This window comes from Prionailurus bengalensis, chromosome E4, assembly GCF_016509475.1.
Source record: "Prionailurus bengalensis isolate Pbe53 chromosome E4, Fcat_Pben_1.1_paternal_pri, whole genome shotgun sequence".
NCBI classification, from domain to species: domain Eukaryota; kingdom Metazoa; phylum Chordata; class Mammalia; order Carnivora; family Felidae; genus Prionailurus; species Prionailurus bengalensis.
The window spans coordinates 16,472,064-16,494,368 of NC_057360.1; the positions used below are offsets into that span (position 1 = coordinate 16,472,064).

Consider the following 22,305-nt stretch of genomic DNA (forward strand, 5'->3'; position numbering starts at 1 on the left):
AATACAAAATAAGTAAATATTTACAGAATTGAAATGACAACAACTAAGTGTACTTACTTAACTTTAGGTTTTATTTAACTAATTTACATATTTTATGGTTTGTAAGTAGAAAATAGAAGTGGCCAATTGGTGTAGGAATTTAAATAAACAGTTACATTTCTAAGTGGGTAAATAGAATTCTACTTGATTCAATTATTCAGGCAGGCAGTTAATTTAACAAGGTGTCAAATATCATAATCAGCCAAGGTCAGATTTTCAAAGAAGTGACATTGCAAGTAAATGTTTACGTAAACAGTTACATTTTAGGACAGTGAGTTGAAGATAAAATCTTTTTCTGTTGGCTTGATGTAATTTCTAGAATATTGGATATGTTTCTTTCTAAATCCCTTCAGTTTATTGATACCACGATGTAGAGATTTGTTTCTTGGGTTTAAGGTTTCATTTTCTGTTCAGATAAAAATACGTCTAGGAAGGGTATATTAGAATTTGTCATTTAACTCTTAATGGTGGAAGTTCATAACATTCTTTCCTAAAAACTATTTATATAGAAAGAAAATAGCAGTATCAAGAAGACTGGGAAGGCAGCCTCTCCCTGTCTATCAAAATTAAAATTGCACTTACCTTTGACCCAGCAGTCCCTCTTTTGGGAATATGTTGCGGGGGGGGGGTGCTGTGGAAGCAAGATGCATAGTAATGTTTAGAGAATGTTATCTTCTATGTAGATAAGGGAAGAAATAAAATAAGTGTGATTCTTTTATTTGCATAAATAAATACTAGCAGGATACATGAGAAATTATTGAACATAGTTATAAGGTTATGCCAAAGAGATGAGGGGGGCGGGTATGGGGGTTATTATACTTGGAGATTTACCTTTATATACTTTTGCATCATTTTGATTTTTGAATCATGTGAGTGTATTCCCTATTTTTTTAAAAGTTTATTTATTATTTTGAGAGAGAGAGAGAGCATGAGCAGGGGAAGGGCAGAGAGAAAGAATCCTAAGCAGGCTCCACACTGCCAGCACGGAGCCCGATGCGGGGCTTGAACTCAGGAACCGTGAGTAGAGGCCTTTAGCCATTGATGCAGCAGACTGCTAACATGAAGGGACTTTTCTGACATTCTGGCCACATGCCACTCAGTCAGGTTCTCTATGTATCTGTTTTCCTATAGATGCCAGAGGAGCAAGCATTCTGTGTTTTGGTGAAAATCATGTATGACTATGGTTTGCGAGATCTCTACAAAAACAACTTTGAAGATCTTCACTGTAAATTCTATCAGTTGGAGAGACTAATGCAGGTAAGTGAAAATTAGGCTTTTGTCACTCAGGGGTTGTTTGAAGTACAGAAAAAGTAATAAAATTGATGAACAATAATGATTCATAGAGGTTTAATGGACTTCTACAGAAAATGTAGACATATTTGGCTTCTGACCACTATCTACATTGGTGTTAATATTTATTTCACCATTTGATCATTTTTAAAATAGTCTTCTATTTTAAATATTCAACTTTAATATAGTGAGTTAAGTCAGTGAAGAGATTCCCAACTATTATTTGTAAAGAAATGAAGATGTTAACAGAATAAAGATTGAAATACGTAAGAGCTTTCTCCACCTTAATTAGCACCAGTACCATATTTAGGTCCACATGTACAGAACTCTCTGAAGGGACAGAAAGGTATTGAAAGAGAATAAAAAACTTAAACATTTTAATGTAGAGATGTATTAAAAATTTTTTCTCATATAATGTCCTGATCTCAAACAGTGTTGTTACTGTTTCACAATATGTCTGTGTAAATTTGTATTTAAGAGGAACACATTATTTAATCTGTGTCAGATATGACATAATAAAAAAATTGTGAGCAAAAGCAAAGTTAATGACTAGTGCTGATAAAAGGAATTACTGAGTAGGTTTGAAATTCCACCTGATGTTGGAAATCTTATATCTGTTTTTTAATGTTTATCTATTAAACATTAACATTAAACACTGAGAGAGAGAGAGAATGAGAAAGAGGGAGACAGAGGATCTGAAGCAGACTCTGTGCTGACAGCAGTGAGCCCACAGTGGGGCTGGAACTCATGAACTGTGAGATCATGACCTGAGCCAAAGTTTGATGCTCAACTCACTAAGCCACCCAGGTGCCCCTGTGCAGTGTGTTTATATGGCTTTCTCTATATGGGGTATTGGGAATCCAAGAAAAATGTGAAGGAAATACATGAATGGATTGAGTCCATGTTGGATAAAAGTAAAGTTAATCAAGGAGGAAGGTTAGGGGGATGCAGCAGCAGAGATACTGGTAGGAGCTCATTGGCATGACCTGTCAGGAGATCCGTAGGTGTCTAAAGAGGGAGGTGAGGTCAGTAGGAGACCGAAAAACTAAAACAGGGAAGAGAGAGACTTAGCAGTGGAGTTACGGACAACTTTACTAGAAAAGAATGTGGGAGGGTAGAAAACCTTAAACATTAGGAAGAAATGAAATGGGGGAAAGATGTCAAATGAACTGTAAGCACAATGGCGTACAGGCATCGAGGAGAAAAAAGACTGTGTAGAAGAATCTGGTAACTATGGACAGTAAAAGCAATAGACTCTTTTTTAGAGATTTAATCCTTCCAAGTAAATATTTGGGACTTTTCACTTCTTTACCTTTTATTTACAGAAGTTTATGTTTTTTTGTAAGGTCCGTATTCTTAAAAGCTTTAAGAGTCAAATAAGTGTAACTGATAAATGAAGAGCATGTTTGTGGTACTGTGAAGAAAACCAGACACATTTTTCTGTTAGCGTCTTTCAGTGGTGACCATTTGGACACCCCAATTTAAAGTACCTAATGGGTACATCTGGGTGCTTTTCAAAAAGCATCTGATGTAAGAAGTTAGGCTTTTCTTTTTGTTTTTGTGATCTGTTTATGAAAACAAAATGAACGTGGGCTTTTACGTATCTTTGCTTTTGTCTTTCAGTTAGAGGAATAGGTAGGCTGATACTCTGTACTTTACCTTTCATGCTTTTGACAAGCATTTACTTGTGTAAATTGGAAAGAAAAGGGATCAGGGTGACATAAAGGCATTTTTAGGAGACATCCAATTTCATACATTATACACTTGCACAGTTTCTATAGTTTGCCATTTTTAATGTCAAATACCTATTGTTTTAAAGTTTGGTTGTATTTTGGGCTTTTCTCAATACTGCACAAATTTACTGGAGTGATACCATAGATCCCAGATGATGTTGATATTAAGTGGTCTCCAAAGAGAAGATAACCTAGGTAGTTAGGCATTGAACCCTGAATGGGGTGTTGGACTTGACTCTGGAGGGATGACATTGATTAGACTACAGGTGTTCTGTCAGAGCAAGCATGTCCCAAGAAACAAGAACAGTCAAGTGAGCAACAGGTGATATTTGTTATTTGTTCATAACAAGTCTGCCTTTATTTTCCTTGATTATCGTGTCCCCAGTGCTCATCTCCTGTCATTGCTTCTGTGTAGTTACATAAAATTCGGCAGATGCCACAAAAAATTGAGAGTGGTCATAGAAAGCTTGTCCTAAATTATAGTAGTGGTAGGAAATAAAGCTTCTCAGTCTTCCTTCCCCTCAATTTTCCACTTTGGCTTTTTAGGAGCAGTTACCAGACCTGCATACCCATTTTTGTGATCTGCACCTGGAAGCACATATGTACGCGTCCCAGTGGTTTCTCACTCTTTTCACTGCCAAGTTCCCTCTCTGCATGGTCTTCCACATCATTGACTTACTGCTTTGTGAGGTACAGTAACTCCATCTCTCATACCTAAACCAAAGTAGAAAATAGTTTCTAAAGTGGCTACAATTTTTTTTTTACTTTAAGCCATAAATACCATAGAGTTCTATTTGAATTTTTAGTAAAGACTATTTTAGTTGTAATTTTATTACTTGTGAGAAATGAAAATGTTTAAGCATATATAATTTCTTCAAAGTAAGATGAGGTAATTAAATGTATACAATTAAAATTCATAATAAGCCTTTATTTGTGTAATAATATATTACTAATATAAAGGACCCTTAAAGTTAAATAAATTTAAAATCAAGTGTTTCTAATAGTAATGCAGTTATACTCCAAGAGTGAATATAAATGAAAATTGTACAGTAATTTTAATTTAATTTTAATTTTCTATTCTATTCTATTCTATTCTATTCTATTCTATTCTATTCTATTCTATTCTAAATGCCAGTATAGTTAACATACAGTGTTATGTTAGTTTCAGGTATACAATATAGTGATTCAGCACTCCAAACAGCACCCAGTGCTTGGGGCACCTGGGTGGCTCCGTTGGTTAAGCGTCAGACTTTGGCTCACAGTTTGTGAGTTCGAGCCTTGTATTGGGCTCTGTGCTGACAGCTCAGAGCCTGGAGCCTGTTTCAGATTCTGTGTCTCCCTCTCTCTCTACCCCTCCCCCACTTGCTCCATGTCTGTCTCTGTCTCTCTCTCTCTCTCTCTCAAAAATAAACATTAAAAAAAAAAAGACACCCAGTGCTCATCACAAGTGCACTCCTTAATCCCCATAAACTATTTTACCCGGTCCCTATCGACCTCCCTTTTGGTAACCCTCAGTTTGTCCTCTAATTATATAGTAATTTAATCCTCAATTCATAAGATATTTCTATTGTATATGATGTTTGACACTCCTACCAGGTAACAGTGAAGTGATACTCTAAAGTTTCTACATCATATAGTTTTATTTTCAGGCAGGATATTTCAAAAATTAGCTTGCAAAATATTTTAGGTATCTGTATTTATATATTTTATTGTTTTTATTTCCTTTGGTGACAAAATTTATTTACTCCTTTTTTTTGAAGCAGGGAGGGGCAAAGAGAAGGGGCGAGAGAGACTCAAGCAGGCCCCGCACCCAGTGTAGAGCCCAGTGCAGGGCTTGATACCACGATCGTGTCTGGAACCGAAGTCAAGAGTCAGATGCTTAACTGACTGAGCCACCCAGGCACCCCATACTTACTTTACTCTTAAAGAAATAAGCAACATTACACACACATACATCATATACTGCCAGTCAACATGTCGGACAGTCTTAGCAGTGATAGGAAAGCTGCTGTAGGAGAATAACTTTTTTATTATTGGGAATATATATGTACATAAATTATACTATCTTAAATTAGAAAGCTAGAGTAATCATGGGGCCCCTGGGTGGCTCCGTCAGTTAAGCGCCAACTTCGGCTCAGGTTTGTGAGTTCGAGCCCTGCATTGGGCTCTGTGCTGACAGCTCAGAGCCTGGAGCCTGCTTCCGATTCTGTGTCTCCCTCTCTCTCTGCCCCTCCCCCACTTGTGCTCTGTCTCTCTCTGGCTCCCAAAAATAAATAAACATTAAAAGAAAATTTTTTTGAAAAGAAAGCTAATCAAAAGTATAAACCTAATATAATCTGGACAGTTTTGTATTTCTATGTTACTTTTTATACAGTTTCCTCTTTCTTAAAAGTCTAACCATTTTAATCACCCTGGGGACTAGAAATTTCATTCAAAAGTAAGATTAAAGAAGATAAAGTACATCAGCTGCACAAAGTAAAACTGTTAGTTCTAGCCTATCACAGCAGTAACCATTTCATATGCAAGCCACGTTGGGTTCTGCTCTTGGAGGTTCTAGGTAACAGTTGCACAGTACGTGAAAGTTGCAGAGCATTTTGTAAGGGTGTAAGAGTTGTAAACATTTGTAACATATTTTGACAAAGAAAGTTTGAGTGACTTGCTGAAGGTCACAGAATAAGGTCTCCAATTCTGAACACGTAACAGCTAGAGAACCTGACCGATAGCATAGTAACTCTCTGATTTTTTTTTTTACTGATAAATTCATTTCTAAACTGCCTATATAAATATAACCTAAAGGAAGAATGCAGAATTAGAAGCTAAAACTTTATTCAAAGTCAAAATGGTGTGATCACAGTATACACAAATTTAGGCATTTGTACTAAAAATTCTACTTGGCCTGATTATCCAAATTGGTGTGGTGAACAGTTCTGACTCTAATTTAGTGCAATACTCTTCGAAAGTAAAAGCCAAATTTATATCTTTGAGTTCTGTGAACTTAAAGTAATACTAAAATTTAGTTTTCATGAGTATTCATAGGTCCTATTTATTTTAATCACCCTGGGGACTAGAAATTTCATACTAAGCTGAGGTTAGTATTTCATGATATTTATTAAAAAATGGGAAAGTGAGGGTATGACCTTTTAACAGTTTTATCTTTATATATTGTAGGAGCTTGCAAAAGTTAATATCATTGCTTCATGTTTTTTGCTGAAAGAGATTATCTAATTTCATACTATATTAGTTCTATACTGTTCATTATAGTAATGAGAAGGAAATTAATATGCTTAATCATACCAGTTAAATTGGATTTCTCGGTCACTTTTGGCAGAATAGTAACACTATCCTTTAGCTCACTAGACTGATGACCTTCTAAAATTGTCTCTATCTCAGTGGTTCCATACCTGACATTGAAGTATCATCCATGGGTCTTCTGGAACCCAGATTCGTAATTTCTCGGGAAATTTTTATCTTGAAGATACTGGAATTTCTAATGTCAGTTGCTAAGAAAATTAGCAACATATATGGTAGAGAAATGAAAAGTCAATTTATAAGCCTTCTTATCATTTGCCAACTGTGATTTCTAGTTACAGTGTTTGAAATATCTTAATGCTTATTAAAATTAATAAGTATTATATATATTACTTTACCTCCACTTAAACCTATATTCTGTAGCTGCTTAAGGAAATTGCATAGCTTTCTAAAACATAGAATAGTTTGTAATCACAGGATCATGGTAACCAGGGAAATGAATAATAACATCCCTTAATAGTTCAAAATTTTGTTGGGAACAGTATCAGGATATTCATTTCTTTCCACTAACTCATCTTTGTCAGCGGATTATTTTGCAAAGGAAATTTTTAGGTAAACTTTGATTTCCTGCCTGTCTGTGTTTTTTCTCTTTGCCCCTTTCCTCCTTGTAGTTAATAAACTGTTTGTATCAAAGCTCTTCTTTCATATGAGGTAGAGTTTTCTAAGAGAAGAAATGATATAACACAGTCTTAAATAGAATCATCTATAGGTATTGTTTTTGTCCTATTCTCTATTTTTTAGGAAAATGATTTAAATCTTCCTGGGCTATGAATTAATGTTTAGTTACAAATGGAATGCTGAGAAATTCTCAGATGGAAAAGTTGATTTTTCATAATTCATCACTCTGACCAAAAAAACCCAAAAGTGTTAATCTGCAGGATTATTTTGCTCAGAGATCCTATTGCAGAGTGAGAAAGACATCAAGCTTGCGACTTTTAGAAAGCTTATCATCGTCTCGTGTTTTCCTGTGCTAAATGCTTTTAAGGATTTTTTCATTCATCTGGAGGTCAAAAATATGAAGCTAATGTAGTAGAAGAAAATTTAGGAAGAGTGTTAGTAGACTTTGTGCAGTCTGAATTAAAAACTTCTAGTTGTTAATAGTTTATTTAAAGTGTTTATATAAAGCTGAATATATGGTGACTCAGGTTAATTCCCTTATTTAGTGAAGATGATGGCATCAGGATTTTAAACTAGAGTTTGAAAAAAACATTTTATTATATTGAGATGAATGGAACTTTCTATAAATTATCATTTAGCCAATCAATGAAGTGAAATTATTGTTTTTAAAAAGAACAAAACCTGGGCGCCTGGGTGGCTCAGTCGGTTAAGTGTCCGACTTTGGCTCAGGTCATGATCTCACAGTCCGTGAGTTCAAGCCCCGCGTTGGGCTCTGTGCTGACAGCTCATAGCCTGGAGCCTGCTTCGGATTCTGTGTCTCCCTCTCTCTCTGACCCTCCCCTGTTCATGCTCTGTCTTTCTGTCTCAAAAATAAATAAACATTAAAAAAAATTTAAAAAAAGAACAAAACCTTTTATGGTTTATTGTCTGCCTCTATCTGAGGAGATAAGAAAAAGGCTAAAAGTATTAACAATTATAGTGTAAATATTGTACTGTTAACCCACCGAGAATAGAATAGTGCTTAAAAAAAATGTTTATTTATTTATTTTTGAGAGAGAGAGAGAGAGAGAGAGAGCACAAGCTGGAGAGGGGCAGAGAGAGAGGGACAGACAGGCAGACAGAAACCAAAGCAGGCTCCAGACTCTGAGCTGTCAGCACAGAGTTCTATGTGGGGCTCAAACCCACCAACTGTGAGACCATGACCTGAGCCAAGGTCGGATGCTCAACTGACTAAGCCACCCAGGTGCCCCAGAATAGTGTTTTTTAAAAGAACTTTTTGTTGAAGTGTAAAAAATTAAAAGAAAATTTGCAAAAATTAGTGAAAACGTGATGATTTTTCATAAAGTGAACGTAACTTGTGTAACAAGCACCCAGATCAAAAAGAAGCAGAATACCGTCTGAATTTCAGAAGCCCTCCTCTCTTTCATTGCCCCTGCCTTCACTACCTCTCTGAAGAGTGAGTTACCACTGTCCTGAGTTCTAACACCATACATTAGTTTTGATTTTGTTTTGAACTTCATTTAAATGGAATACTACAATATGAACTCTTTTGATGGAGGTGTTTCATTCATCACTATGTTTGTGAGATTCATCCATATAGTTGCATCTAGGCAGGGTTCATTTGTTCCAGTCCATTCTTCCATTGTATTGTTGATGGGCATTTAGGTTGTTTCCACATCAGGGTTCTTGTAAATAGTGTTGCTGTGAACATTCTTCAGCTTTTTTTTTTTTTTGATGTTTATTTATTTTTGAGAGACGGAGGGAGCGCCACCGCGCAGGCGCACGTGAGTGGGGGAGGGGCAGAGAGACAGAGGGGACAGAGGATCCGAAGAGGGCTCTGCGCTGACAGCAGCAAGCCCAATGCAGGGCTTGAACTCTTGAACTGTGAGATCCTGACCTGAACTGAAGTCAGGTGCTCAACCGACTGAGCCACCCAGGCACTCCCCACTTGTCTTTTGGCAAACACCCGAAGGCACTTCTTTGGGTACCTATGTAGGAGTGGGATTGCTGACGTGTATATATGAGGGCTTAGTGGATGCCACTGAGCAGCTCTCCAGAGTATTTGGAACATTACCTTTTGAGTTGTTTTTATTCAGTGAAAGTCTTGCTTGTGATCAAAGGCAGGTGTTTGTTTTGTTTTGTTTTGTTTTTTTAAGAGGGCAGATCCTAGATCAGATTAGAGTTCATGCATATGGAACAAAATAAAACTCATTTGGTTGAAAACTCACTTGATTTCTGAAGTTGCATACAGATGGGAACTAAGAGCTGGATCTAAGAGCTGAGTCACTTTTTTTTTAATGTTTTATTTATTTTGAGAGAGAGAGAGAGAGCGAGCGAGCACAAGCTGGGTAGGGGCATCGAGAGAGAAACAGAGGATTTGAAGCAGGCTCCATGCCGACAGCAGTGAGTCTGATGTGGGGCTTGAACTCACAGACTATGAGGTCATGACCTGAGCTGAAGTTGGATGCTTAACTGACGCAGCCACCCAGGTGCCCCGAGTTGAATCACTTTTGTGCTTACATGTAAGAGAAGTTAAGCCAGTGGGAAAAATCCAGTGATGTATTCAGTTACAGAAGAAGCAACATAGAGACAGTTTGACATTGGAGTTTAGATATTTGGCTTTTTAGTTAATCCTTCCTGTATCATTTTGTTTATGTTATTTTACCTATATACGTCTCGGTTTTTTTCTCTGTTAAATGATGCTAACAAAACCATCTCCCAGGTTTATTTTAAAGATTGAAATGAGAGTATGAATATAAAGTGCCGGCTCTACAGTAAATATCCAGTTAATAATATTACTCTCCATTCTGCTCTGTCCACCTGTATAGCTCTTTTATTACTTCTCAGTTTCTTCAGTTAACAAAATGACTTCAGAGATTCTTAGGAGAACAGGTTAACTGTTGGTTCTCTCTTACCTTTCTAACCACCTTTGTTTCCCTCTAGTTGAGATGCTTTTTTTTTTTTTTTGCTAAGGCCAAAATTTTATCTATTTACCTTCAAGGAAGTTTAATTCTGTTTCATCTTGACTAGTGATTGAAGTAGTCCTCCTAAAGTATGTTTTTCTTCTACCTTTCAGAGACATAAGAACATAAGTATTTCTTTTAGTCTTGACAAAATAACTGACAGCTGATGTTTGAAGTTGACTCTTCCCAAATAGTTCAATTTTTGGAGTATCAAATATATTCAGCTTTATATAGTAACTTGATATTTCATGAAATGTAATGAAATAATTGACCCTTCAAATTAGAATATATTTCCTGCCTCTCCTTTCTTCTTTGGGTGACGAAAAAAATGAAGTACGATACTACCATATCTAATTAAATACCATCAAGTAGATGCCTCCTTTCAAAACCGTTTTCTGAACCTCTTATCTAAAGAGTAGATTCATTCTATAATATTCTTATTCTTTGCCTCCATTTTTCTTCCTCAAACAGTAATAAGTGAATTTTTTATTGAGATATAATTGGCATATAATATTGTAGAAGTCTGAGGTATATGATGTGTATTTGATATGATGTGTATCAAAGGTATTTGATACCTTTATATATTGCAATATGATTACTACACTAGCATTAGGTGATACCTTTTTCAAATGATATGTTGGATTTAAAATGCATTAGAGGGGCGCCTGGGTGGCTCAGTCAGTTGAGCGTCCAACTTCAGCTCAAGTCATGATCTCACAGTTCGTGGGTTCGAGCCCCGCATCAGGCTCTGTGCTGACCACTTGCTTAGAGCCTGGAGCCTGCTTCAGATTCTGTGTCTCCTTCTCTCTCTGCCCCTCCCCCACTCACACTTTGTCTCACTCTGTTTCTCAAAAATAAGTAAATGTAGGGGCGCCTGGGTGGCGCAGTCGGTTAAGCGTCCGACTTCAGCCAGGTCACGATCTCGCAGTCTGGGAGTTCGAGCCCCACGTCGGGCTCTGGGCTGACAGCTCAGAGCCTGGAGCCTGTTTCCGATTCTGTGTCTCCCTCTCTCTCTGCCCCTTCCCCATTCATGCTCTGTCTCTCTCTGTCCCAAAAATAAATAAACGTTGAAAAAAAAAATAAAAAATAAAAAAATAAGTAAATGTAAAAAAAATTTTTTAATGCATTAGAATGAGCAAAGGAACATAAACATAAATTTTCTAAAAACTTTAAGAGTAGAAAAAAAATGCTTTGACCAACCAATAAATAGTGTAAAGGTTATTTTAAAGTTTTATTTATCAATAGAAATCTTCAGGACTAGAGGGAAACAAACTCTAAAGTCTTGTTTTTGGATCCTAACTTATTTCTCACCTACAAGGATTTTTATGGTTCTCACGTCAGTTGTCTTATAGCTCTTTCTTGTGTTCGCACTAATTTTGATATTACAGAAAGAATAGAAACCTCAGGTTAAATGGCAGAACCATTGTGTGTGATTCCTGTGTCTTCAACGAAATATTCACTCATTCATTCATTTAGTCAACAAACATTTTTTGAACTCCTTCTAAATGCTTGGCACCATTCAGGTTTGGGGATACAACAGTAAAGAAAAGCAGACAAAACTCTTGGCCTTCATTAAGTTTTTATCCTTGTGTAAGGTACAGACAGTAAACAAATGACTAAGTAGAATATATACTCTAGGGGCATCTGGGTGGCTCAATCAATTAAGTGTCTGACTCTTGATTGTGGCTCAGGTCATGATCTCACCGTTCATGAGTTCGAGTCCTGAGTCAGGCTCCACACGAACAGCACAGCGCCTGCTTGGGAATCTCTCTTTCTCCCTCTCCCTCTGCCCCTCCCCTACTCTCTCTCTCTCTCTCTCTCTGTCTCTCAAAATAAGAAATAAACTTTTTAAAAATCTTAAAAAAAAAAAAGAATAGTTTATTAGAGGTGTTAAGTGCTATGGGAAAAAAACAAAGGAAGAGAAATGTAGTCGATCTCAATAGTAGAGAATTTAGGTTTTACTGGACTGAGATGGGAAACAACTGGAGAGGTTAGGTATAGCACTGGCATGCTCTGATATATATTTTATCCTCATCACTCAGGTTGCCCCATTGAAAAAAGATTGTGGGAGAGTTCAAAGGGGAAAATGGGGGACCAGTTATGAGGCAATTGCAGTAATTTGGGTTGCTTGGACCAAGTTAGTAGTAATGGACGTGGGGAGAAGTGGTTGAATTCTGGACAGATTTTAAAAGTATAGCGGACAGGATGATGTACTGATGGATCATCTGGGGTAAGTTCATTGATTTATATTTTCATTTAATGTGGTGGTGAGAGAGAATGGTGGCCTGTACAGCTTCTATACTTCAGGGAGCATCTTTGAGACAGATGATGTTAAGGAGTGATTGTTGCATGCTTTATTCTGGAAGTGCTTGGGTTACAATTTCTCTGCAGTGTTTGTTCTAGAAGCAGGTTCTGGTACCCTTGGGATCATTTAAGGTAAGTGTTTAAGAAATGTAGAGGGTGGAATAATTATGAAAGATGATCAGTGGAGGAATAAGCATGTCAAACCTCGTACGTACTTTAAAATAAAGGTACATGTTTACTGGTAAAAATAGGAGTGGTATTTTGCTCCAGTAGAATCAGACCCACATGACTTTGAGGACTCACAAATATACCTCCAACCTGTTTCATAACGAACCCACAGTATCTAATTATGTGTTTAGTCCTCATAATCAGAACATATTTCACTGACTTAAAGGTATAGGGTAACAGGGTTTTTTTTTCCAATAAAAATCTTTCAGTTTATCCTGAATTGGAATAATTAAACTTACTTTGTAGTCTTTTTGTTGCAGAAAGCTCATAGTGATTAAACTGTGTAGCATGGATTAAATAAAATAACTAAGCATATTCTGTTACTTTTATGAGTAAATACAATGTTTTTAAAAAAACATTAAGACATACCATATACTCTTCTGTATCCATCTCCCTGGTTAAGAAACAAAATAATACGAACAAGATTAGTTTTGTTTATTATCACCTCTCCCAGGAAATAGCCCCTCTCCTCTGCCTTCCTCAGAGGAACCATTATACAGAATTCAGTGTTTATCATTCCCATTCGTGTCTGTATTTTTACTGCATATGTGTGTATCTCTGAGCAATTTATAATTGAACATATTTGGAAAATATTGTACTCACTGGTTTTGAAGTCGTCTTCTGAAATAGGTCTAGGAAACTGTCTTCTGTCTCCAAACCGGTATCATGTACTATTTATTCAGTTACCTCCTAACTATTCTTTCCACTCAACTCCCTTTGATCCCACTATTCTCCATAGCATCCAGAGAGATTTTCATAAAACACATATCAGGTCATGTCTTTCCTTGGCTGAAAAGCCTTCAGTGATTGCCCACTAAGTAAAACTCACATTGTATCACTTGGTCTGTAATCTTGCCCTTCCTTCTTCCCCAGTGGTATCCTTGAGTCAGTCTTCCTCTTACTATACTTCAACACTGGCCTTCTTTAAGTTTTTGGAACACTTAAGATCTTCTCAGGTAGAAAATGTGTGCATATTCTTTATTTCCCTTCTGCCTAGAATGTACCCCCCCACTCTTTACCTGGCTAATTCCTTCAGCCCTGAGGGTAAATGTTACTTCCTCTAAGAAGCTTTTCCTGGCCAGCCATTCTTAAATAGCCCAAACATTTGATAGCACTCTGTAGGTAGTGGTTATTTATTTACTGTGTATGACTTTTCAAAGACCTGCATCTCCCACTAGTTTCTAAATTTCTGAAAAGAGAAGCCATGTCTCTCTTGTGCACTACTGTATACCTTGTAGTCAACTTGTAGACATACAAGGAATATCTATTGAAGTAAAATAGGAGTGAAGAATCAAAGGAAACATTTATTTGTATCATCTTTATTTAAATGTTTTTGTGAAATCCTATAGGCTGAAAACATGGCTTTGCTCTTGAGTTTTAGAGGAAAAGATAAGTTAATATATTTAGAAATTCCATTTTAGTTATAATATTTTAAGAAACAGAAACCCTGACACAGTAGCTCAAGTACAGTGAAGGATTATTATAACCATAAAGGGACTCTAGGAGAAGATAAACAAGCAGACCTCAGGAACGACATGTGCCGCAGAAACCCCAGGCATGCGTCTCTCTTACTCTTTATTGCTGTGAATTGTTCCTCCTTTCCCAACCTCCTTCTTTGTGACTTTGTTTTGCTTAGGGTCTGCAGTATCTCAGAAGGTTTTGCCATGGTTACTCAACTCTAGTATCGAGAGCTCTTGGCAATCTCCTTATATTTGTCAGGTAAAATTCTTGAGGGATAACCTAACTGGTCCTCTTCATATTTTAAAATAAGCCTGCATAGTCCTAGGTCGCAGATATGTGTCACCCCAGGTAGTTGTCTGTGTCTTATCCAATATGCCGTGGAAAGCAGTAGTCTTGAGTGAGTCACATGACCTATAGCCCACTCAATAGGAGCTGTACTTGGAGGCAGATTTTCTGAGAAGGGTCACTAGTGGATCTAGCACAACAAAATGTTTCTGGTGTGCATATACCCCGTGGACTAAAATTCTTAGTTTTGACTTCTTTGAAAGTTGGCATTTTATAAATACAATATTTATTTTAAAAAGTTCTAATGCATCTCAAAAATATATTATCCAGCCGTAGATATTTATTTAATTAGAATGGGGAGTCGCATAGTTTTAATATAGGGTATAATCTTAAAAATTGTGGTCTTCAGGGTGGAAGGGGTAGCAGCATTCCAAATCATTTTCATGATATAGTTTTTGCAGGTAAGGTTTTGAGTAAAGACAGTGTGTAATTTTGCTCTATATTATTTTAATGATTATTTGCAAAACTACATATAGTATTTGAATGCTTTCCATTGTCTGGAAATTGGATTGTGAAAGCATCTTCCAACATACTTGTCTAACTACCTCCATTGCAGTCATTAGTAATAGTACTCTGATCCATAAATTATTTATATTGTACAATATAGAGGTCTATCATATGGTATCAGCTGGAAGTAAGCCCTTGTTTTGGAGAGCAGTTGATTTCCTTCACTGTCCAGTTTTATGAATACCCAATGTTTACTGATAAGCTCTTCACTTTTTAAGTCTCAGAGGTTTGAGGACAAGATACTGGCCGACTTTTCTGCAGAGTATCTCTGGGTCTTACACTGTGCTAGAAGCTTTACACACCTTGTCCCACGTTTCCTTACCTTCTTGCAAATAGACTGTTGCCCTCCACCTTCTTCATTTAGTTGGCCAAATTAGAAATAATTATATTTTTAGTTTTTGTTTAATCCACGCGGGCAGATGGTCTTATTGTTCTTGTCCACCTCTATAGCAAATAGACCAGTGGTCTTTGCCTCTCTTGTAAGGACCCTGCATTATCTACTCTCACTCAAAGGTTGGATTATTTTATCGATTCTCAACATCACTTGGGATCTCTGAGTCCAAGACTCTGTTTGATTTCATACCTCAGATGTTCTTTCTATGGGCTAGCAGAACTTCACCATGAAATACTTCTTCTGATGCTCCTGCTATTTTTCTCTGTCTCCCCTTTTCAAGTACTTTTACCATCAGCATCCCTGTTGGGCATTTTTAACTAAACAGAGGTTTGACCTTTACCTTATTTACCCAGGGCTTCTTCATTATATGTAGAGAAACAATATCCAGCCATCAGTAGTAGAATTGCTGACTGCATTAGTTTAAAAGAAGCATAATAGGACTTTCTGCTCTTTTGCTTTTAGGATTATCTTACCAGGGTTTTCAGAAGCTATTATTTTTTTATAGGTCCACTTGACATTTTGCTTCTTGCCCATGTCCAAGTAATATAGCCCATTTTGGTCTTTTTTGGTTAGGGGTATTGCCAGAAAATTTTCTGTACTTGAACAATTTCCTGCATGTTCCACTGGCTCATTGACCTACTGGATTGCAGTGTAGGCCGTGTCACAGTCTGGTCGCTGTTTCTTACTGAAGGCATTTAGTGGTCATGGTCTAATTGTTCCCTAACCTGCCAAATGAAATAGGTACATCTACTTCTACTAGTTGTCTTGTTTATGTGAATTGTCAGGGAAGGGTCCATTTTGTCCACAGGATCCTTAATACAGAGAAAAATTAGTATATTCTTAGTATTCAGAATCTCTGTTTCCCTATAAATCTATTTAAAAGATCATTTATTAATATTAACATAGGGCTCTTATAAAAGGATCAAAGACAGATATCCAACAGTACTGATAAAACCTCTAATTTAAATGCTCTTTTTTTGTTAAATAGAATCAAAGCACATCTTATCTAAATTAATAAGCTTTTAGCTTGAGAAGTAAACAGCTTAAAATAAGTGACTATGGGTTGAAGCTAATAGTGCTGAGCATATTCAGATACTATGAGTCAGCCTTGAGATACACAAAATTATCAGGGCCTGAAAAACAGGTCATCTTTGGAAGACAGATATTACTTTGCCTATTCACCTGTCTAGAAGTATCCGGTTCTTGTCCTGGGTCTCATTTTTTTCAAAAATCAGTATAGTTGCTTTCTGTTTGTGTCCGGTAGTACACCACATGGAAATTTTACAAATAATTGCTTGTTCTGTGAGAATGTCTTTCCACACCTCAGAAGAGCATGATGATACAGTGCAACACTGAAAGAAAAAAGGAAGTCTCGCTGTTAGCCGATCACTTATACCAGTGAGTCTTGAAGGATGTATAGTAAGTCTTTTCTCCAAGCTCAAGGTGCCTGTTAACAGAATTCATCTTGGGCGGGGAATCAGGTGAGGTGGGTTTCCTCTTTGTGCTTTTAACTGGCCCACTGGATACTCAAGGGTTTCCAGCCACCCCTCTCCTGGTGCCTCAGGGAACTTCTCTGTGAATCTTCCGCTTTCTTTAGTTATACCCCTAGACTCTTTGCTGTTTACCTCTGCTTTTACTCCTTTGCCCTATGGGCTTTTTTCCTCATCTTGGTATTTTGGTCTGGTTTTCAGTTACTGAGTTTTACCTGATTGTACCGGGAAAATGTTTCTAATCCAACCAGGCTGAAAAAGACTGTGAACAGGGTGCCTCGGTGGCTCCGTTGGTTAAGTGTCCGACTTTGGCTCAGGTCATGATCTCGCAGTCCATGAGTTTGAGCCCCACGTCGGACAGCTCGGAGCCTGGAGCCTGCTTCAGATTCTGTGTCTCCCTCACTCTCTGCCCTGCTCATACTCTCTGTCTCTCTCACTCTCAAAAATGAATAAATGTTTTAAAAATTTAATAAAAAAAAAGACTGTGGAAACAAAGCCTTTTGTATTGGCCCTCAGGATCTACCATTTACAAGATGATCAGACATTTCCTCTGACTACTTGTTGGCATAACTTGGTCCTTAAAAATCTTTAAGGACAAGCCATTGGACAAGCATAAGCCATTTTTCCTCTTAAATTTGTATTATAAAAGACCCTCTTCTATTATCTTAGGTCAGTATTTGCTCAGTCTTAAAAGGAAAAGGAAAGATGTGCTCTTCCCCAGGAAGAGGATGAGAGAGAAACAAAAATGTTGTCCTGGCTCATCTGATGGCCTGATTGGATTCTGCCCAGCTCTCAACATTTAATAAGCCCATCTACTTTTAGGACCATTGGCATTATTTGTCATCATATACGATTCTAGTGACAGCAAAACACTCTCTAGCTGTATTAGGCTGAGTATGAGGATGGTAGAGACCCAAAGAAGCCTGCATGAATCCCTCTTTGGGAGCTAGGGAAGGAGAGGAAGAGAAGGTCAGCGTGAACGTGCGGCCCCAGCTTGTATGGTAGTTTTAAGTACCAGCGTTTCCTCAGGTGGAGGGCCAACTTTTCTAAAGTGTAGTAGGTTTTTTGAGGCTGTCTTTATCCCAGCCTTTTTGTTTGTTTGTTTGTTTGTTTATTTTGAGAGAGAGAGAGAGTGAGCACGTTTGCATGAGCAGGGGAGGAGCAGAGAGAGGGAGAGAGAATCCATGCAGGCTGGGCATTGTTGTGCAGCCCTACACAGGGCTGGATCCCAGGAAGTGTGAGATCATGACCTGACCAAAAGTCAGACACTTAACCAACCGAGCCACCCAGGTGCTGCATTTCCCAGCCTTTAAAATGGCTTTTTAAAATTGTGCCAGCCAACATTTTTTTAAATCTGTGTTTTCCTCTAAGAAATATGAGCCAATTTTTTATTCTCATTGGTAATTAAAGATAAATTTGGTCTTATCTGAAAGTTACTAATAAATCTGAATTACATTTTATTCACCATATTAATAATCTTCAACTTTGGAATTTTTGCTACACTTGATAACAAGTAATATTTTGAGCCTAGTGGAATTTCAACCCATTTGACACCCATTTGACATTTTTTAAGTCATAGAACTACTGCTAGTCAGTAAATATCTGTTAAGTCTTCCTAAGTTCAAGAAAATTTAATCTAGCATTTGAATAAACTCCTTGAAAAAATTGGGCATTGGTTACAACAAAATAAAAGAAACCAGAACTTTTCCTATTTGCCCTAATGGAACTATATTAAGGATTTGTTTAGATAGGATATGGCCAACCCGAATGCACAAAAATGAGTGAAATAGGCTGGGTATAACATAATCCAGAGTAGCAGGCACTGATATGAATTGGAGAGTACATGATTCATATAAAGGGACTCAAATCACCATTTATAAAAGTACTATATGGCCAAACAGAATGCATCATCAGGCTAAATTTGACTACGTGTTGCAGTTGTGACCTCTGATTTAGATAACAAGATGAAATTTTATTTTTTCTGTGGGCAAATGTAGAGGTGGTAGGCAAGATTCTAAATCATGGTAAATAAATTAGTGTATTTTTATTTTAGAAGCCCATATTGCAAAAGATGTATTTATAGTGATTATAGAAATAAGACATTTGATAGAAGAAGTGTAGTTGTGCTTGAAAGCATAAGCCAGTGTTTCTCAAAATGTAGTTCATATACAGCTTTTAATAATTTTTGGGGGGCCGGGTGAAGTTTCAAAACTTATTACAGGCATGCCTCAGAGATAGTGTGGGTTCAGTCCCAGACCACTGCAATTAAGCAAATATCGCAATAAAGTAAATTAAATGAATTTTTGGTTTTCCAGTGCATAGAAAAGTTATACTTACACAATACTGTAGTCTATTAAGTGTGCCACAGCATAATGCCTTTTTAAAAGTTCTTATTTTAATTTAAAATTCTTTATTGCTAAAAATGCTAACCATTATTTAAGCTTTCAGCAAGTCATAATCACTAATCACAGATCACCATAACAAATAGAATAATAAGTTAAATATTTGAAATATTGTGATAATTACTAAAATGTGACATAGAGACAAAGTGATCAAATGTTTGTGGAAAAATGGTACCAATGGACTTGCTTGCTCCACACAGGTTTAGCACAAACACTTAAACTATAAAAAGCACAAAATCTGTAGAATACAATGAAATGAAGCACAGTACACTGAGGTATGCCTGCAGAAAACTGTGGAAATCAAAACTGTGTGGTAGTGACATAAATATTAATGTATAGCTTAATGGATTAGAATTTAAAATTCAGAAATATACACTTGTGAACAGTTGACTTTTGACAAAGATGCCAAGACAATTCAGTAAGGAAAGAATATTCTCAACAAAGTTGCTGGAATAACTAGATATTAAAATATAAAATAATGAAGTTGTATCCCTACCTCATGCCATATATAAGAACTCAAAATAGATTATAGGCCTAACTGTAAGAGCTAGAATTATAAAACCCTTAGTAGAAAACCTAAGTGTAAGTTTTCATGATCTTAGATTAGACAGTGGTTTATTACATATGACAATTAAAGCACAAGCAACAAAAGCATAAATAGATAAGTTGGATTTCATAAAAACGAGAAACTGGTATTTCAAAGGACACTATCAAGAAAGTGAAAGAAACCTACAGGATGAGAAAAAGTATTTGCAAATCACATATCTGTTAAGGTTTTTGTATCTAGGATGTATAAGGAATTCTTACAACTCAGCGATAAAAAGGCTTGCAATAAAAAATTGCAATACAGGGGCGCCTGGGTGGCGCAGTCGGTTAAGCGTCCGACTTCAGCCAGGTCACGATCTCGCGGTCCGTGAGTTCGAGCCCCGCGTCGGGCTCTGGGCTGATGGCTCAGAGCCTGGAGCCTGTTTCCGATTCTGTGTCTCCCTCCCTCTCTGCCCCTCCCCCGTTCATGCTCTGTCTCTCTCTGTCCCAAAAATAAATAAAAACATTAAAAAAAAAAATTTTTAAAAAAAAAAAAAATTGCAATACAATTGAAAAGCCATAAAAATTGATAATACAAGTCAAAAGTGAGCAAAGGATCTTAATAGACATTTTTCAAAAAAAGAAGATACACAGATGGCCAGTAAACATGAAAAGATGTTTAACATCATGAGCCACTATTAGGGAAATGTAATTAAAACCGCAGTGAGATACCACTTCACACTTGCTAGGATAGATATAATGCAAAAGATGGACAAAAAATAGTGTTGTTGAGGATGTTAAGAAATTGGAACCCTCACATTGCTAGTGACAGTTTAACTGGTACGGTCACTTAGAAAAATAGTTAGGAAGTTCCTCAAAAATTTAAAAATACAGTTGCCATATGACCCCACAATTCAACTCCTATGTATATATCCAAGAGAAATAAAATCATAGGTTTACCAAAACAAAAACAAAAAATCCTTGTATGTGAATGGTCATACCAGAATTTTTCATAATACCTAAAAATTGGAAACAACTGAAATGTCTAACAACTGATGAGTGAATAAACAAAACGTGGTATACCAATATAATGGAACGTTATTTAGCCATGAAAAGGAATGGTGTTCTGATACATGTTACATGATGGATGAACCTTGAAGACGTTATGCTAAGTGAAAGAAGCCAGACAAAAAGGCCTTATATTTTATGATTTCATCTATATGAAATTTACAGGCAAATCCATGGAGATGGTACATTAGTAGTTACAGGATCTGGTTGGAGGAGGGATGGGAGTGTGTGCTAATGAGTACAAGATTACTTTTTGGGGTGATTAAATATTTTGGAATTAGATAATGGGGACGCTCCCCCGTTCATGTTCTGTCTCTCTCTGTCTCAAAAGTAAATAAACGTTAAAAAAAAATTTAAAAAAAAAAGATAATGGGGATGGTTGTAAAATCTTGTGACTCTACTAAAAACCACTGAATTTGTAGACTTTTAAAAGATGAATTTTATGGTATTTGAATTATATTATATCTCAGTTTTTAAAATAACTTGGTGAAGGAGAGAGCGGAAGATGGTGGCAGAGTAGGAAGACTCTAGGCTCACTTCATCCCACGAATACAACTGGGTAACTATTATATCATCCCAAATACCCCCAAAATTGATCTGGATACTGCAGAACAAACTCCACAACTAAGAGAGAGAAGAGACCACATTGAAGACAGTAGGAAGTGCAGAAATGAGGTTTGGCAGAAAAATGGATCTTGGCTGCTACGGTGGGGAGGGAGCCCCAGTTACTGAGAAGGTCAGGCGAGAGACAGACTAGTACACAGGGAAGTGCACAGGGAAGATGAATCCCCACAGCAGTTGGCTCAGAGAGCAAGAGGTTCCAAATCTCATGAGTTCTTGCAACCAGTGGGGCTTAGAGCCTAGAGGTTTCTTTTTTTTTTTTAATTTTTTTTCAACGTTGATTTATTTTTTTGGGGACAGAGAGAGACAGAGCATGAACGGGGGAGGGGCAGAGAGAGAGGGAAACACAGAATCGGAAACAGGCTCCAGGCTCTGAGCCATCAGCCCAGAGCCCGATGCGGGGCTCGAACTCACGGACCGCGAGATCGTGACCTGGGTGAAGTCGGACGCTTAACCGACTGCGCCACCCAGGCGCCCCGAGCCTAGAGGTTTCAAGGTCATTATGCTTGGATCTGGGAGAGCTTGGAGGACATTGGGGCTGCTCTTGGAGAGAGGCAGACAAACAGCCCATGCACATATAGCTTGGAAACAGCAATCTGAAGAGTGCTTGGGGAACACAGTGAAGAGGTCAGTTGCTCATTTTGGAGTGTGTCCCAGAGAGGCAGTGTTCATGGAGAGACCCCTCTGGGAACAAAGGAACTGTCCGGTGTGATTTTCCTCCCCTGCCCATCAGCATAAGCACAAGGCGACCTGCAGGAACCAGCACAGTGTGGACATGGGCTACCTAACTTGCTTACACCAAACCCTGACACCATCCCCCTCGTTCCTGAAGCCTGCTGCTCTTAGTCACATTTGCCTCACTGCCAGTGTGGTGGTCCCCACCTCCAGAAGACTGGCCCAGTCCCATTTCTAATTGCACCAAAACCCATAAGGTACCTAGGAATAGCTTAACCGAAGAAGTGAACGACCTGTACTCTGAAAACTATAAAACACTGGTGAAAGAAATTG

General features: G+C 37.4%; 1 protein-coding gene across 8 annotated transcripts in view; it reads left to right on the forward strand.

Annotated features, from left to right (window-relative positions):
• The window catches only part of RABGAP1L (RAB GTPase activating protein 1 like), a 758,000-nt gene that overhangs the window by 485,776 nt on the left and 249,919 nt on the right, over positions 1-22,305 (forward strand). For all 8 annotated transcript variants that reach the window (XM_043568487.1, XM_043568490.1, XM_043568491.1 and 5 more), the window contains 2 exons: positions 1,171-1,296; positions 3,609-3,752. In XM_043568487.1, the coding sequence (XP_043424422.1) occupies positions 1,171-1,296; positions 3,609-3,752 (270 nt within the window). The remainder of the gene's footprint in view (positions 1-1,170; positions 1,297-3,608; positions 3,753-22,305) is intronic.